Source organism: Drosophila teissieri, chromosome 2R (assembly GCF_016746235.2).
Source record: "Drosophila teissieri strain GT53w chromosome 2R, Prin_Dtei_1.1, whole genome shotgun sequence".
Lineage (NCBI taxonomy): Eukaryota > Metazoa > Arthropoda > Insecta > Diptera > Drosophilidae > Drosophila > Drosophila teissieri.
This window is the reverse complement of record NC_053030.1, coordinates 10,679,139-10,697,721: the sequence shown is the minus strand read 5'-3', so window position 1 is coordinate 10,697,721 and position 18,583 is coordinate 10,679,139. Positions and strand designations below refer to the sequence as shown.

At 42.7% G+C, this 18,583-nt stretch overlaps 1 protein-coding gene across 8 annotated transcripts; it reads right to left on the bottom strand.

Moving 5' to 3' along the window:
• Window positions 1-398: 398 nt before the first annotated feature.
• Window positions 399-18,543, bottom strand: LOC122613026 (atypical protein kinase C). 8 transcript variants are annotated; one of them, XR_006325663.1, is made up of 11 exons: window positions 18,468-18,543; window positions 17,160-17,427; window positions 16,975-17,095; window positions 4,685-4,735; window positions 4,205-4,290; window positions 3,186-4,142; window positions 2,934-3,128; window positions 2,014-2,129; window positions 1,789-1,915; window positions 1,450-1,729; window positions 399-1,390 (listed from the first exon to the last, which is right to left on the bottom strand). XR_006325663.1 is itself a non-coding variant. In XM_043786985.1 (10 exons), the coding sequence occupies exons 2-9, from the start codon at window positions 8,885-8,887 to the stop codon at window positions 1,828-1,830; spliced, it is 2,886 nt and encodes a 961-aa protein (XP_043642920.1). In that variant the 5' UTR covers window positions 8,888-9,026; window positions 13,839-13,972; the 3' UTR covers window positions 399-1,729; window positions 1,789-1,827. The 8 variants fall into 8 exon arrangements, 1 of the variants encoding a protein (XP_043642920.1); XR_006325662.1 differs by having other exon boundaries at window positions 18,398-18,533; XR_006325661.1 differs by having other exon boundaries at window positions 18,277-18,515.
• Window positions 18,544-18,583: the final 40 nt, after the last annotated feature.

The following is an 18,583-nucleotide window of genomic DNA, read 5'->3' as shown; positions in this document are numbered from 1 at the left end:
ATCAAACACAACAACGTAATAATTGGGATAGGCTAAAGAATAAAGATCGTTACTAATAAAATCGGCAACGTTTAAGTGCAATTTGAAATTGTTTTTCTGTTCGTCTTGTTTGTTTAGCATTTAAATTGATTGCTTGCTATGTTCTTTAATCTTTAATCAAAAACTTTGATCAATATTACTTTCTTAGATTGCGTTGTATTTGGAAATTTAACAATATGCGCTTAATTTGTTCTCTTTTATTTGCTTTTCATACATTAACAAGTAACATTTTTGTTGAAATTGATTTTTAGCTTCAATTAAAAACACAATATTTTATTTACCTTTGCAACACAATGATATTTTTGATATATACTAATTTTCATAATTTTCGTAATATTCATATGTGGATTACAAAAACATGCTGGCACTATATATGCCATCACAAATAAACAAAAAAATATATTTTTGTTGTTGTAAGTACAGTGTGGAATGCATTAAAAACAAAAGTTTCGTTAATACTTAACAAAGATATATTGCCAGTAGACGGATTGTGTTTGCTTGTTGTTAAAAATACAGAGTAGAAAATGAATAAAATAAATAAATATGTTTTTGTTCGCATTTTTAGAGAATCTCCCCGCCCCGCTCCGACTTCGGTAAATGGTTCTCTATGTAATAATTAGATTTACGAAGTTACAATTGGTATTTCAATTGGGTTTCATTAACTATTGCTGTTCACAGTACACGTATGTTATGTATATGTCGATCTTTTGCTGTCTGTCGCCTTTAAAAACCATGCTCTGCTCTCTAATACTAACACACACACATTTTACATTAGAGTTTATATATGCTTAGATATTATAGATTGATTCACTTGAAATATATACTCCTCGGCCTTCGCCACCGCACACTTCCTGGCTAGTAAAATGAACTTGAAATTTCCATTGAAGTGTTAAACGTTTAAAAATTATATATTATATTTGATGCACGTATTGTTAGCTTAAAAAGTTCTTGTTGCATTCTCGCGGGATCGTTCTCCCTAAGTTTCTTGGTGAAAAGTCTTGCATTGAGTTATGAAATGGTTTATCCTTTGCTTGCATAAAGTTTGCCTGGCTGCCTAGGTGCTTAAATAGTAAAGTAATCGTTTAGTGTAATACTTGCAACTTGTGACAGTTTTTGTTTTGTTTCGTTTTGCATTTGCATTTTATATAATAAATATACTTTGCTTTTGAAAATTGTGTCTGTTGTTGAGAAAGGATTATATAGATTGTATATTATGAAATTTATATTTTTGGAATCGTTTTAATTTTCTTAGTTGCTCTTCTATTTGTTGCTGCTGTGTGGCTCATTGTTGTTGCTTGTGGTTTTATCTAATTCGTTATTTTAATTAGTTCAATGGAAGGCAAAACATGTGCTGCAGTAGACTTTTATTATTATTTGCTTGCATTTGATTATTATGAATGTTATTGTTACCATTATGATGAAGTTGTTGCTGCTGCTGCTGCTGTTGTTGATGCTGCTGAAGTTGCTGCAGCTGCTGATGTTGCTGCTGCTGCTGCTGTTGCTGTTGCTGTTGCTGTTGTGAGTATGCTGAATGGGGTTGATATTGCTGCTGTTGCTGGCGATAATGTTGCTGCTGGCTGAGATTGTTATTGCTGCTAACTGAACCACCAGCTCCCGCTGCGCTGTTCAAATGCAGGAGACTCAAATCGTCAGCCACGGAATCGTAATCACTGGAATCCTCGCCATAGAGCTATGAAGAAAATCACTTATTACTTTAAAATCGAATTTATTTCTCAGTGAATCACTTACCCGCATGTTATACGGATGTAAGTCGCACATTTCGTGGTGTCAGACGCAATCCTCCAGGGACATCAGCAAGGGGTTCACATACTCAAAGCCCTCGAACTCGGATTGATCGATATTGTCAATGACATTACTGAGAGTTAAAGAAAAACGTTGTGAATTAGCCATCTCAGTTAGCGCAAGTCGTTCGAATAGATACAAAACTTAGGACCATCTTGGATCTTAACTTACTCATCATCCGGGGTCAACTGTACGGCCTCGCCGGTGAACTCGGGCGGGAAGTTGGCCAGGTCGCGGTCTGAGTCTAAGCGTGGCTTGAATGGTGGCGTGACCTGTTTGCGCTCAAGCTGCGTGATGTAGGGTGTGCATGAGGATAGTAGAAATCATAATCGATTAGGAAAAACTCCCGGCCAATAGGCAAACATAAAACATTTTTCTCCATTATGTCGGTGCGGCTTGAGCATGATTATGACGATGGTAAAATTCATTTTGAAGAGACAGATAGAGAGGATCAATGGATGGAATACATGGTCGTAGTGCGGCTGATCGATAGGGACATTTACCTGCCGTTAGTCTGGACGCTAAGCTAAGATCTCTTACGGGGATTTATCTCATGCAAGGAATACGAAATACGAAAACTAGCACCACTTGCCATCTTTCGGATTTGGGGAACTCGGTATGACTTACGGATCATCTGGCGTTAGTACAGCCGGTTCTTGGGTAAATTGCACATCAAAGTTGCTTGTCACATAGGGATCTCCCGTGTCTATGTTCGGTATGTAAGGCGGTTGCACCTCCTTTTGAGCTATCTTTAACGCGCAATCGAATACGTAATAATAGATATCATTAATGTCCAAGGTAATAAAGAAAATGCTCGGTATTGATTGCCTCAGTTGAATCATTATCGACCAACATTATACCCACAGCAATACAAATAAAGTAAATAAAAGTGGAACGAGTTACTTTAGACCTGACCTATGTGGAAACGATGGACTCAACAGAATGTTGAGACAAGTCTAATCTTTTCATAATGTGTCTACTATGAATACCTATTACTATTAGTTCCTTTTAACCTTACTCAGTATCATAATCACAAACAAGTTCACCAGGACACACAGAGCTAGCATGAAGACAAGCGCCCTCGGACTCACCAATTCCCAATCCATATTCTTAAAGAAGGGATGGCTGACGATATCCATGAACGCGGACTCCCGATGGCAGCCCAAGCGGTCAGCGGGATTCTTGTTGAGGAAACCTTTTAAGACAGAGGCCGCACGAACGCTCAGCGAGCGGGGTATACGAATGGTCTTCTCCAGGATCACTTGGAACAGATAGTCCTCAGTGTTCTGCGGAATAGAGCAGCAAATTAGAATTTCTCAGGACCAAGAAACACAGTAACCTACCTGATCGGGATTCTCAGAGGCTCCTGCCAGATCAAACGGACTACGCCCGGCCAACATCTCGTAGAGCAAGACGCCTAGTGCCCACCAATCCACCGAGAAACCGTAGTCCTCGCCCCGCAGGATCTCAGGGGCAATGTAGTTGGGTGTACCGCAGAACGTGGAGGTGGTGTCCCCAGATCGAATGCCCTCCTTACACATGCCGTAGTCCGTAAGCTTGATGTGGCCCTCGTGATCCAGCAACACGTTGTCCAGCTTCAGATCGCGGTAAATGATGCCCTTCTCGTGGAGGAAATTCAGCGCCAAACTGATCTCCGCTGCATAGAAACGGGCGTGCTCCTCGGGCAGCCGCCGTTGCCGCTGCATGTGGTACATCAGATCGCCACCGCGCACAAACTCGATGACGAAGAAGAGCCGCGAGGGCGTCTGGAAGCACGAGTGCAGCCCCACCAGGAACGGGTGGTTCGAGGCCGTCTCGAACACATGCTTCTCCGTCTGCACCCAGTCGATGTCCTCGTCGTCGGTGACCAGCGCCTTCTTGATCACCTTCATGGCGTAGATGCGCCGTGTGCGTCGTAGCTCCACCATCAGCACCTTGGCATAGCTGCCGCGTCCGATGACCCGTATCAGCTCGAAGTCGTTCAGCGAGTACTGGCGCTGAGTGCCCGGCTCCAATGGATCTTCCGGTGGCGGTGGCGCCACTATGTGCGCATGGTCGTGCGACTCGCAGGCATCGGCTCCGCCGCCCATCGCCTCGTAGGGAAGCGGCGGCAAAGGCACCGGCATCGGGTCACTGGACTCCTCCGCCCGCTCCTTGACCAGCGGCTCCGGCTGGTCGGTGCAGTGCTTCTGCACCAGCTTATGGCACTTCTTGTGCACCAGCAGCTTGCACTGGATGCACTTGAAACCCTGACGGCCCAGTCCCCAGATTCGATCCTGGCAGTAGGCACAAAAAGCACGCTGAAAGGGAAAATTTAAATATACTCCTGGGTTCTAAGGGTTCTGGACCTAGCAGAACTTACCCGGTTGAAACGCTTGGCCTGGAAGATGTGTCCATTGACGCGATACAACTTGCGCCAGCGTCGAGCACCGCGTCGATAGATGCTGCCTGGAAAATCAAATTCGTTTAATAAATTGGTTTATACTAACTTTTCCTTACCTAAATATGGCTAAATTGACTTTTTACAACCACGCGTAAAATATACATATGTAAGTCAACCTATCAAAAATGATGACATGTGCATTTGCACTTTTAATCTACAAAGCGGCAACTCTAGTTTTCTGAATGCATGCTGATTTACTTTTCAAATCATTAACTTTAAACGCCTTTTTAAATCAAAATTCAACTTGTGAAAGGGGGCATAATGAGTCAAACGATCGATGAATCAATAGCAAGTAGTAATCTTTAGTCGTGTTATTTATATTGCAAACTTCGCTGTTCGAATGGTTATCGTTAGAACTTGTACATATATTTAAAATCTGTTACTTTAGCCAATACTTACGATCTTCGCCATCGCAGGACAATCCCGGCGCTTGAGGAACATTGGGGAATACTGAAAGACGAAAGAGAAGAGGTTGGTTAGGCACTTTACACCACTCACTTTATTAACTTATATTGAAAAACATAATGTAAACATTCAACCAATTGTGGTAATGACAGGGCATGCTTACGGCAGGCTAGTTTGCCCATCGGGTAAATATCTTTCCTGCCGCTGGTCGCTTATCAATTTAATGGGATTTTGCTATGCGATTTTCGCTTTTCGATTTTTACTTATGAACGGATTCTTGCCGAGCCACATGGCCTGTTAACATGTCAGCACCCACTCCTCGACTGAACCAATCCGATTTCCAAACACTGGTAGTTCCTTATCTCACTGCCACGCACCATGTAGAGAGAATAATGAGCGGGAGTGGGAGATACTGGGCAACTGAAGTAACCCGAGAGATACAGATACGGATACAGATACAAAAGCAGATACGAATGGAGCAGGAGGAGATACTTCGCTCTTTTCCGAGTAATGTTAATTAAGCTTTTCCGGCAGACCACCAGCCATCAATTGAGACCAATTGTTCAGCTATCAGATAGATTCTCCGCCCAACAATCGCTCATCGCTCATCGCCCATTCATAATTCAATTAAAAAGTCGTCCCAGGGAGTCTAGGGTTCAATAAATTCGCCTGTCCGTCTGCAAGGTTAATATTCTAATAGTTTCCTACACATGTCCACACATTGCCTCATGCCTCGCATTGACCTAGAAGTTTAGTATTCTCTTTCCCAACTATGCACTTTATTGCCCTCGGTGTTTTGCTTATCAATTGCGATAGGACCCACACCGTTTGTTTGCACTGCGCTCTTGTTTTTTGCTATTTTTGTTTAGCCGCTTCTTATTTTACGCCTCGTAAATGCCTTGCTGGCCAGATAAGGCGACCAGAACTCATGGAGTGAGCCATGATGGGGCCATGGGGAAACACAGCTAAGAACAATCGGAGCGATATGCCATATTAGTCATATTCCTGGGAGAGGTTAGGCTAAACAGTCAGAAGGTCGCAGCGGAAGGGAACGATGTTGTTTGGTATCAAATCACACTAAATGTATAATCAATGTGTCCACTTTTGGCCATGAATTGGGTTTCTTGGGGAAGTTTGTTTGATTTTTCTTAGCATTCACTGTTCATATTCACAAAACTGCGTTTGGAGAGTTCCGAACTAAAGTTTGCACTAGGCAGTTGCACCCGTAGTTGATCTACATGGAATCCGCATTGATTAATTGGCAATTTAAATGAGACTAGCACTGAGACACTAACACGATGCTCCGCCGGTCATAAAAGTAGCCGTTTGTGTGCTGTATATTTGGGCCGCCTCGCAGAAGCCACTCCAGATGATCATTGCGATGGCTGTTTGGTGGGTGGGTGGTTGTTTCGTGATAAGTGGTCAGTTCAGGGGTCACTGGAGCCCAGTTGAAGCACTTGAGATACGCTCTTGAAAACGCGCGAAGCGTCGTCACCGCGCGACTTTCAGCTACGAACTGAGTTTCGCGACTTTTCAGCCCAAGAAGCATAGGCAAAAAACTAAAAGAATCAACTGAGAAAACCGAGTAGCAGAGAGACAGAGAAACCGAGAAACGGAGAACCAGAACCAAAGCAAAACCAAACCAAGAGCCACAACAAAAGAACAATAAAACCAAGTGCCTCAAGTGGCCGATTGAATTGTCACCGATTGGGAGCAAGTGAGAGCGCGACGAATGGCTTCGTCGATAAGATCGGACTGGCACTTCCATAAATTCAGAACAGCTCTGGCGGTGGAAAATCAATAGTTTATTGGAAATAATAAGTTTGGATAAGCACTAATTTATTGCACCTAAATCGAAGTGTTTCTGTAAGCCCCGGAGCTTTGGAAGCCATAAAACAAGTAGTTCTTATAGTTCAAACTGAAGCCAAACATTTGCCAACATAACAAAAGCCATAAATAATAATTTAATGCTTCACAATGGTCACTTTGCAAATGTTTTGGCTTCAATGAAGATTGGACATTTCAATTATGGCTTCTATGCCATTTAAGTTGCCAGAAGCACCCCAAACTGAGTGGAAATTAATTATATTATATTGTTAAGTCGGATTTGCAATTCAAGGATATTAAGAAATTAACGAAACAACTGAACAACGATGCCTTATCCTAATATCTTAGCATAAGAGCATACAAATAAATCGCATTAAATAAATTAGAGTAAAACTAATAACAATGAACTTAAATAGCATTCAGAATATTGCTTAACTATCCCAAATAGACGCCGGTAAATGGATTACCTGTCGCATAGGCCGGCTCGATCTCCTCCTCCGATTGGAGCTGGTGCTGGGACATCTGCGAGGACGCGGCCACGCCCATCGGCACAGTGGGTATGGGCACGGGAATGGGCAAGCGCTCGTAGTGGATGCACTCGTGATGATACTGCTGATGATGATGGCCGTGGCCATTATGGATCGTGCCCAGGACACTGCTCCTTCCCCCGATGCTTCCACCAGCGATGCTACCGCCGCCGCATCCGTTTAGGCCACTCCCGGCACTGCCACTGTGGTGACTGTGGTGGTAGTCCATCAGCATGCCCGGCATTCCCACCGCCATGGAGGCACTGCTCATGGTGCCCGGTACTCCTCCGCCGCCGCCGCCGCTGCTGCCACCGCCTGAGTCATCCGTCGTGGTGGTGTTCGTGTTGTGACACCTGCTCGAGCACCTGCCCAGCGATCCGCTGCCGGCGCTGTGGTGACCCAAGCTGCCCATGTGCCCCGGATGGCCCATGACCAGCATGCCGCCCATGATGGATCCGCCGCAGCCCTGACTGGAATCCGATCCAGAGTCGTGACCCTGGCACACGGCACCCGCCGATCCCGGACGACTGAGCGACGTATGTGGCGGGGTCACCGAAGCCGTCGTCTGCATGTAATGATGCGTATACGGATGCGGATGCGGCACATCGTAGTCTCCAGTGTCGATGTGTCCCGCCGACATCATGCCAATGCTGCCCGTACTTCCTGTGCCCACGCCCACACCCACGCCCACTCCCACGCCGCCCTGCAAGCAGCCCAGCGATCCGTGGGCGCTGCCATGATGACTGTGACTGTGGTGGCTGCCATGGTGGCTCCCGTGGGCACTGCCACTCCGGCTGTGCATCGATACGCCACGGGTCAGCGTGTTGTTCGCCGACTGAATGGAACTGACCACCGCACCGCGGCACATGATGTCCGACAGCTGGTTGGCCTGAATGTCAAAGTACTTGGACTGGATTATGATCGAAATCGGAATGGGATGAGAACAGAATGGATAACCAGGTCAGTGATATGGGTTTCAAGCCAGAATTTTGGTTTGAACTCAGCTTGAAGAAGTTTTTAAGATCGGGTATGAAGAATGCTATATCCAAGTCATTACACACATTTCCCTTTAAGGATAAGAATAAATCTAAAGGTATTGAAATTATCATACATCAATTGTAAATATTACTAGTCTAGTAGGATCGACTGAGTAATCAAAGGGAGTGTACTTTTCTACGTGGCAAAAACATAATTTGAGCAAATGAGCAATCTATATCCAATTGATGGGATACAATTACAAATATGACTAAGTAAGTCATCGGAAGCATTTGATAAGTGGGGTGTATCTATCTATCTGGTATTATTGTATAATGAATCACCCTAAACTGACTTGGATAATCATTAAAGTAGTCTAGTAACTCCAATCCCTTTCTTCAAGCTGAGTTCTGGATGAACATGTAAGCCTCAATGATCCGAATACCTGTGGACTGTCCAGCTGGTCGAGCGATTGTCTCCGAGCGGCGTAATCCAGGTGCGTCATCAGTTGTTGGGCCGCCGGGCAGTTTTTATTGGAGTGCAGGTGCTGCTGCGAGGACGTGAGCATCGGCGGAGGTGGCGGCGTGATGGAGCCGCACGGAGATCCTGGACAAGGACTCGAGCAGCGGGATCGACAGGTGGGGCTGTAGCACAAGTTGCCACTGCCCTGCTGATTGGCCGATGGTGTGCTGGGGCAGGTCTGCGATTGCTGTTGCTGCTGCGTTTGCTGCTGCTGTTGCGGCAGGCAGGGCTGCTCCTCCTCCTCCTCCTGCTGCACTATGTTGACCGGAAGCGGTGCACATTGGGTCAAGCGGCGCGGCGATCGTCCGCGATCCACAGTCGTGGCGGACCAATAGCCCCAGGCCATGTTGGTTTTGTTGAACAATTTTTCACTTCGCGTCGCGGTTACTGGGTTTCAGTTCACCAAGCTTTCGCTTCGTTTGGTTTTGATTTTGCTCGAATTTGATTTTTACTAGTTTTTAAGTTCGTTTGCACTGGACTTGTTTCTGCGATTGGTTAACACAAGATTGAATTAGCTTACGCACTGTAAAATGCAAGTGGGGGTACCAGTAAGACAAGATTGGAAGTTGCTTTTTAGCATGGGTTGATATCAAGGTCATTGCAAAAAAGACGCAAGATAAGAAAAATTAATGTCTGATTTGTAAACTTTGAGAAAAGTATTTGTTTATGGCAAAGAATGCTTATAACGCAATCTTTGCAAATCCAACTAATTTCACTTCAAAGTACTCCATTCATTCCGCTGCCAGCGTTTCTTGACTAAGTGCCACCAATATTTCCACTTAGCATAGCCCCCCTCTTAAATGGAGCGTATAAAAAATTGGATGTAGTGGGGAGCAACACGAAGGGGGGCGGGGAAAGTAAATCGCGAAGGAAAGCGGAACAAGGTCCCAGTTGCAATTACAGTTACATGGCGCAGCAAACTATGCAATGCAAAGTTTCAAAGCCAAACGACAGGCGGCGAATCCCCCACTCCCCCCACTCCGCCCACTTCGCTGATCTCGCAGTTCGTAATGATTGATTAAAAGAAAACCCAGACACACACAAGGATATGGCCGTGAGAAGGGCGGTGGGCGGTGGGAGAGGGGCGTTTGGCTATGGGCGTGGCCGGTTGCAGACGCCGCAGAAACCACACCTAAAAAAAATATATAAATTGTGTAATAATGGCAAAGACAAGAGAGAAACGAGCGGGGAAACCGAGAGAAATGCAGGCCGAACAGCTGACAACTCTGTCAGGACACCCACCCACACACACACACACACACACACTCAAACACAGTCGCCTGGAGAAATTGGTAACACACACACAGGGACACGGCTGCGACAATCACAAACAATTTAACCCAAGTCAAACGAGCGCACAAGTTGCTGCAAATTGACAAAGGCGTGAAAGGCAGCCAAGAGCGAGCGAAAATTATTGAGAATGCGATAGAGAGGAGGAGAGAAAGCGCCGGAGAAAGCATAAGAAGCCCGGAGAGAGAAAATCGGTCGACGCGCGCAGGGAAATTTGCTCGCAATCGCCCTTTTAAGTATGCAATCTTCTGTTGCCATTCCTACATTTCAGCCAGGTACAGTGGAGACTCTGTGCAGTAAACTAAAGGGGTTTTCATCCAAAAGATTTGGTTTTTAGTGTTAGTAGGTAGTTATAGAAACATTTGAAACCCGTTTTATTTATTTTATGTGCTTATTTATATTTTTTCATAGAAAATAAGTAATGATGTTAACCAAAAATTGAACAAATTTATATCAAAACTAATTTAAATGAATAATTCATTATGTTCTCGTTTATTAGAAAAGGCAATGTAAGTATCCGTATACCAAACTGGCATAATTCGATCACAAAAGTTCTTTCTACTGAGCGTGCACTGTACTCCACTGAAAGACGATCCCAGGGCAACCGACCACCCACCGATGCAGTCAAGTGTAAACAGAAATTTTCTTCAAGTGTATTGGTAGGTCACATCGCAATCGCTTGTTGTTTAGACAATTGAAATTAAGCACTCCACTTTCATGCATAATTCGCATGATTAACGAGGGTCGAAGTGGGTCGAAAAGGGGGTGGCGAGGTCCTTAGGTGGACAGCAGCCACTTGACACAAGAGCCTTGTCGTGACAAGGCAAGCATCCCAAGCAGATCCCTTTGTTTGGCACTCATTTCCTCGGCTTTTTCTTTGTTTTCCACGCTATCTGCTGATGATGCACTCTCTGGTGACTGAGAGGGGGGCACAAAAAGAGGATCTGATGCATTTTCGAATTAAATTTAGCCAGCCCCCTTCTACTCATGCAGTTCCTCGTCCATTCCCCTCTTGCCCTGCCACTGTCCTCCAGCGTTTGCTAAATATAAACACTCCGCCGGCATTGTTTTCCCTGCAATTGGAGCATGAATATTGGTTGCCAGCTTGTTTGTCCAGGATGGGAACAGAGCATCCCAAACAACCCAGCAGTCCAGCCACCTACACCAAACCCTTCTGGGCCCTATCCCCCCTGTTGGTACGCCCAATGTCCTTAAATCCCACAGCACTAAGCTAGATTTAAGCTGATTTACAAACAAGAAAATTATTTAACAAGCTTAAAGTACGAGCTTTGTTTTAAAGTTCCTAAGGCGATTAGTCAAATACCGGATAGGGATATGCTGACAATAGATGTCTTTAAAAGGAAAAGTTTAAATCCTTTCTATTTATACCGCTTTTAACCAAAACATTTAACTACCCAATTTATATTCGTTATATGATGTCCTAATCATTAATTATTATATTATCAAAGTATGGTCATAAATTTTTAATCTCAATAAAAAGCCGTTCCAAAAGCAAAAAGCTATCGATTAGATATTCCCAATAGCTATTGTTTATTCTTTACTGCCCATTCAAGAATTTGAATGGCCTAAATATGCACGGCTTCTTACATCAGAAACCCATCAAATTTGGATATTTAGCCCGCCACGCCCCGAATTATTGACCATTCCAGCGCCCCAATCATCCGCCCACTCTTGAACTTTGGCAGGGAAGCGTTGGGCAGACACGGGTTTCCTGTGATATCATAACGATAAACATAAGCAGGCGATGTGCGCCAGGAGGACTGCGGCACCATCTCTGGGCCACCAGATACCAGCCCGGACCAGAGGCATCAATAGTTAAACATCAATTTGGCTTTTCCGAGTGACGTCAAGCGGGCGAGTTTCCACCTGCCACCCGCCTCGACCCCCCGTGGATATAAAATTTCGCACAGCTAAAAAGAGAAAAGCGGCAAGATGGAAATGCCATAAAGTTGGCACTCACAGAAAGAATGCCCAGGCCATCTTGGAAATTTACCTTAAGACGTAATAAAGACGCTAGTTTGTTCTATACATTTTAAAAACTTCACTTTGATGTACCTTATTTTGTCTATGGATAAGAAGTATATTTTAATAGTGAGCCCCGGGGTTAGTTATCAAGATTCAGAGAAAAGAGTTAAATTCCGCTACTTTTGTGTACATATACAATTAAAATAAAATTAAATACATTCAGACTTCAAGTTTATGCAGAAGTTCCTCAAAGTGGCACATTATATCTTATCCGACTAGTACAATCCAATTATTCTTTATATAATATAGTCTCAGCTTTTACGCTCTGCATAACCATATGCATATTGTATAGGCATCGAAAATAAGGCATGTATGTACGTACAAACCTCCTACCATAGAATCTCGTCCACATTTCTATCCCCGAACTGATCCCCGAACCATACCATACCAAAATGGGCTTTCTTGTTTGCTGAACTAACAATAATTTCATTAAGCCCAATGGCATCATTAAAATTTGCCCAACAATCATAATGGGGCCAGCTAGGAAGCGAACTGGGTACCGAATCTCCCAGAGGCTGCATAGGCAAACCTGAAAAATAAAGGAATACAGACCGAAAACAGAACCCCAGGGTACCCAAAAAACAGTGGGAAAAAAGAAAAGTGGAAATTTGCTGATTTAACTTTGGCAAAGGAGGCGCACACACACCTGGTATGAGTGAAAGCCTTCGGGCCAAAAAGAAAGGAACAAGTTTAAATGGCAGGGCGACAGCTTGGCCAGCAAAACGCTTTCCGCAAAGAATAAAAGGAAATTGTTTCGCCCTGCAGCTTCTTCCTAGCCCACTGACTCATATTATATGTATATATATATATAGATAGTATATGTGTATATATGCCTTACATATATGTATGCATACGAAATGGATCCATCTCGTCCATATAGTATAGTCGGTTTGGGCCAAGTTTGGGCAACCAGACGGCCGCCGAGGTGCAAGAAGCGCTTGATGAAGTGCAAATGCCTGAGGTCAAGTTTAGGGTGGGGATTCTCGCACACCATCGCACACTCGCCAACACACACTCACACACACCCACACACTGCCTCATTTTGCGTCATATGTTCGCATGAGAGTGTGCGAGTGTGTGTGGTTTTGTTTGCCAGTGTCTGGCGCACAGCAGCCAAAAATTTGGACAAATGAACAGCGTGATGCAGAAAAACTGCAGGGGAACCACAAAAATGGAAATCAATTCTTTGATTTTTTTCATCTCGGTTTGTTTCCTTTGTCCAAGTGCAAAATGATAGAGGCGTGGGAAATAGTGTGTTTTTTAAAGGGCTCTACTTTAGTTAGTCGTGTTTAATAAATAAGAGAAATATGTTTAGTGGGTGGGATTATTCTTAGTCTCCCATTTGCTTTATACGCTATTATTATTATTTTAAAAAGGGTATAAAAATATAGACTTAAACAATACAAATTCGAAAATGTAAACTTCAATTAAATTGCCCCTTTTAACAACATTGGTATTTAGTTACAAATAAATAAGTAGGTATGTTACAGATTTTCTCCCATCCTTGAAATTAAGTTGTACGATCAAGCATACAAATTGTTCCTAATTATTCTTTATAAAGGGTCCAGTTATCATCCTGCAAAACATATTGATTTTGCGAGATACGGTCGTTCATAAATTCCAGTCATCACACTTCAGGGGTTACTCATTTATGAAGTTTTTACCTCATTAGCAGCCCCAAAACTTTCATTAAAGAAACATTCACAAAATTATGTTAATCATTCACGTCCAATGCCTTTTCACCTCCCCATTTTCCGCCCCCTTCTCTCAGCGGAAAATTGTATGGCAACTAATCAGAAATGTACGACAACTTCGGCAGAACAGTCAAAAAATATTGCACAGGGGCAATTGATTTTTTCCGCAAGATTTTCGGGACTTGCCGAAGAACGAGTGGAAATGTTAAAGAAAGTAATTATATGGAATTATGTTGTTCACTGATTTGTACTTCTTTTCCGACATACAACTTCGATTTTTACGCTTTCTTTTGTTAATCACGCCGCAGAAACTCGATTTGCCGTTTAGCTGTGCAAAACCATGTATATTTGTATACATATATATGTATATATATATCTATAATTATGTATTTGTTTGTAAGGCCCGGAGAGTTGTATCTTTGAATCGAAATCCGCACGGCACTTCCACACAGGCGAGCGGCCAACGCGCGAGTGAAATGCCGATGCAGAGAAGTATGCTAGGGAAATTTTTCGGAGAGAAAGGAGCGAAAGCCATGGAGAAAGCCATTGAGAGCGAGTCTCGGCGAATGGAAGACGGAAAGAGCAAGAGCGAAAGAAGAAACTAGAGAGAATTTTTAGTGGGTTTCTGTCACTATATTTTGGAAAAAAAAGTTTGTTGTTCTTTCACTAGTTTCTAAGAATATATATTTTTTAACAAATTATTGAATGAATGCTTAGAAAAGAATCATTTTAATGGAATATTTTTATTTATTTTGATACGACAAACAATAATTTATAATTGTCTCGCTCAAAAACGCTGTTGTTCCAACATGAAATAATTAAATTATTATTAAATTTAATTGACAATGGTGATCCACATGATCCGTAACTGAATGGGACTGATATTACCAATATTAAGCCCTTGTCCGAGGATTGGAAAAAGAAAGTTCCGCTTCCCCGCTCTTCCTAGCTCCAAACAGCGGCGGTGGCCTTGTGAATCTACTCTACTTTGGGAGAGAGAGGAGAGAGAGCGCTAATAAAAGCCGCAGACCGGCGCTTTAGCATTGCCATCTTAGATTCAATGGATGGTAACACCTTTCTCTCTGGCTCAGCTGTTTTTTGTGGCATCTGGGGAAATGCTCTCCCTATCTCTCTCTGTCGCTCCCTCTATTCTCTGCTCGCCATTGCTATCTCGCTCTTGGGTAATGGCATCTTGTGTATCGACCTTATGAGCTGCAAAAAAAGTTCCTCGGACCTGGACAAAAGTTTTTCATGTACATAGGCATAGGTGTGTGTGTGTGTGTGCCGGACAGCGTTGCCATATTGCAGGCGCATAAATTATACCGTTAGCTTACAGATTCTAACTTTTTGTATTGTTTGGTTTTTGGGGGAGCTGCAGAGGGTTTTGCTGGGCGGAGATGAAGCCGGAAGGTGAAGCAAAACTCTACAGACAAACACACTTTCCAACACAAGAAAAAATTGTTAACAATATGTAAAATAAAAAATACAAAACCAAAAAACAAGAGAAGCAACAACAGAAAAGTCAAAACAAGGGCTTGTAGAAATGCAAGACACACACACACCAACAGCCATTTACTAATCAACACAACAACAATAAGCACACAAACAGAAAACATGTTCGGCATACAAACACACAGGCAGGACGTCCTAACATATGCAGGAGTGCGTGTAACGGTAACGAAATACCTTGACAATGTCCCCCTCCCGCACGCACACACACAGGCGCAGGAACACAGACGCACACAGAACGCTTTTAATACATTTTAAGCCGCATTTTTTCACACGTGGCCACATAACACAAGGATAAAAACAAGAAAGAACGGGACGGTCAAGTGTTCCGACAGATAAGGTACCCTCTACCAGGCAATTACATATTAAAGTAGCACTTGTCTGCATATGCCTTGAAAATATGGGGAAAAGAAGAACTTCAAGTACGGTTGATTTGCACGAGCACAGCATACCCCTTGAATAGTACCGGGTATACAACAACAACGAACTTGTTGTCCCAACACACTGTTCTTTTTTGTCATTCGGCGATATGTGAGGGTGGAATGGCCACAAAATATCAGGAAGCCTGGTCCGCAGAACAAAAACAAAGCCGCATAAAAAGGGTAGCGGAAACTGTAACACCCTCTCCATCAAAACCCCCGTACCGCCCGCGAACTTTGTTTAGTGCCACTGGCAGTTATCATATCTGCTGGGCCGTAAGTTGGCTTTTTTCTTGTTTTACAAACCGGTGTTCGGAAAAACAGAATGACCACAGGTATGGAATGGCTAAGGATAATGTGGATAACTCGGAAAATTCGAATGGGCGCTACACTTTGGATGATTCCCTTCAAAAGGATAATTAAACTAAATCAATTTTAATGGTGAAAACAAATTTGTGTGTGCAAACATTCTCAAAATCAGATTAATTATCCTATCCAATAAAACTAACATGTCCTACACTTCCAGCCAATGTAGAGTGTATTCCTTGTTTATTATGCTTTAACCTCAGGCCCACGTTTTTTAGTAATTTACTGTATGAAAGGGTTTTGTGTTTGTCATTCGCCGAACGAATGTGGTAAGTGAAACCTTTTTGTTGTTGCGGCAGGCATAATTAAGCACAAAACTCGCATCAGAGTGTGGATGAGCGAGATCGCCGAAAACCGCACAACAGAAAAAATTAAAATTCCAAAAAAAAACTGGCGAAAACTTAAACCCACACGAAGCAAACAATTTAATTATAATGAATTATAAATGATGTCGGCGAGCCAAGATCCAAGCAGAATTTATATGCAAATAAGTCGGCGGTAGGGAAGAGTGAACAAAACTTGAAGAACGTTGACTGCCTTGGGCAATTGCCACAAGACTCGGTCTTTTCGAGCATGCGAGTGTTCGTACGGGTTAATTAATATTTTATGTTATTAACTCGAGTGGATGACGCAGCCTTTGGATGCCGGGAAAGCAGAAAGGCAGTCGGAAAACTCGCGGGGAAAGCTCAAGTTTATTGAGCCAACAAGACGCGCTCGCATTGTTTAATCAGGCTTAAATGCGCCTGGTTAAGTTATGGAAGCTAAGACGGAATGTGTTGCTTATTGGCTACATAATTACTTGCTGCCTACCTTACGGCAGCAGCAGTAAATCATTTAAAAACTTGGAGAATTGGAAATAAAAAGAGGAGTAATTCTATTAATTCAGATACTGTATCTTTAGTTAGATAACTAGTAGGCTTACTTTGGTTCCATATTTCTTTTCGCTCAGATAAGTTAACTGACCTTATTAGATAAGTTTATCGTTCTCAGTTTTAGAAGACTACTTATATTGAGCTCCTCAAACTGGGAACCGTTAAAAAAACCAATAAAGTTCGAGTATTGGTTTGACTTTATCAGATCTCAGCATTACAACAGTTTAGCAGACTTACCATGTATGACTAATTGAGAATCGTAGTTCATTTCGTAAAGTCGTATGGCCTCGTCCAATTCCATCTTCGTTGATATAGTGCAGGGATCGTTTTCCTCATCCACCCATTTAATGGTAAAGGGCTGTAGAAACTCGCAATAATTAACACAATCTGAATTTGCATTACTTTATAGTATATAACTTTACCTGATCCAGAGGAAAGCGACAGATGTTGCGAATCTCGTAGCAGAGCTCCTCGTAGGAGATATTCTTGTTGACGGTGGTGATGATGATCTGGCCATTGTAGGCGGTCTTCACCGTAATACTATTGGGCGCATTGGCCATGTTCATACTATTCAAGCTGACGCTGCTGCCGTCGTTCAGAATTTGCGAGGGCATTTTCTGCATTTGCTAGCTTGGTAAAATATTTTGATAACACGTAACACACAGAGACAAACAGATTGATAACAGAAAACTGCAAAAATAAGAATAAAGAGATACGTGTTAATAACTAAGCGGTTTACAGTAAACTTAATTTAACACAAATTTTTGACAATTGGCCATTTTTTACAATTACAAATTAAACTAAAAGAAATTAATATTTGTTAGATATTAGAAAATATATAATTTCATAAATTTTATATTGACAACATTTTTTTAAAGATGTGTTACTTCAAAGAAGCTTGACTGTGAAGTGTCGTATCTTAAATATTTACTTAAGAATCTGATAGATAAAGGAACTTATGAATTTCTTTTGCTCTCTCCGTCATCGTTCTCTCTTTAAAAACGAATTTGAAATCCCGCCCAAAGCGAAATGTCAACTTTGACATTTAAGACACGCACACACACGCAGACGCCATTCGAACTGCATGCCACAGGTAGTTGTTGTTGCTGGTGCTGCACCAAATGCGGAGACGGTGATAAAACGAATGAGACAAAACAAACGCGAGTGAATCATGCAAAACGCCCACAAAACAATAAAAGAAGAAAAGTTAGTGGAATTAGCACGCCAAAGCAAGTGTGCAAATTAGTTTATTTGTACTCCTCCCATCTCTTTCTGTCCCTACTTACTTGGCATCTCAGTACTTAGGTATTTGAGCGTAATTAATGCCGTACATTGACCAAGGTAACTGTTAAAAGTACCCAGTTGGCCGCAACAACAACAGTGCAACAAATGAGCAAGAAAGAGAGAGAGTGGGGGCAGGGCAACGAGAGCGAGCAGGAGAGTCGCCAACCTGTTTTAACTCATTAGCATTTTTCAATTAAGACGCCGCTTTTTTAGCATTAACACTTTTTTAAAACATAAGCTTAGTAATCGACTCACACTAGTTTCCTTAGTTTGTTTAACCACAAAAAGTATGCACAAAACGCCGCACAAATATAACACAGGGACAAATCAAACAACACGAAACATTTAAATTAAAGCCAATCAGTGCGCCACATACATTTTAATAAAGACACTGGCACTCGCACTCTTTTAATTAATTGTTGTGGCTTAAACGAATTAAAACTAACATTGCTATTTCTCCGTTTATTTCGTTTTGGAAGGAGAGCACAAAGCGGAGAACGCGAAGTGACAGCACAGAAAATACCGACAGGGGAGTGCTGAAAATGCCTACAAGATATCACGT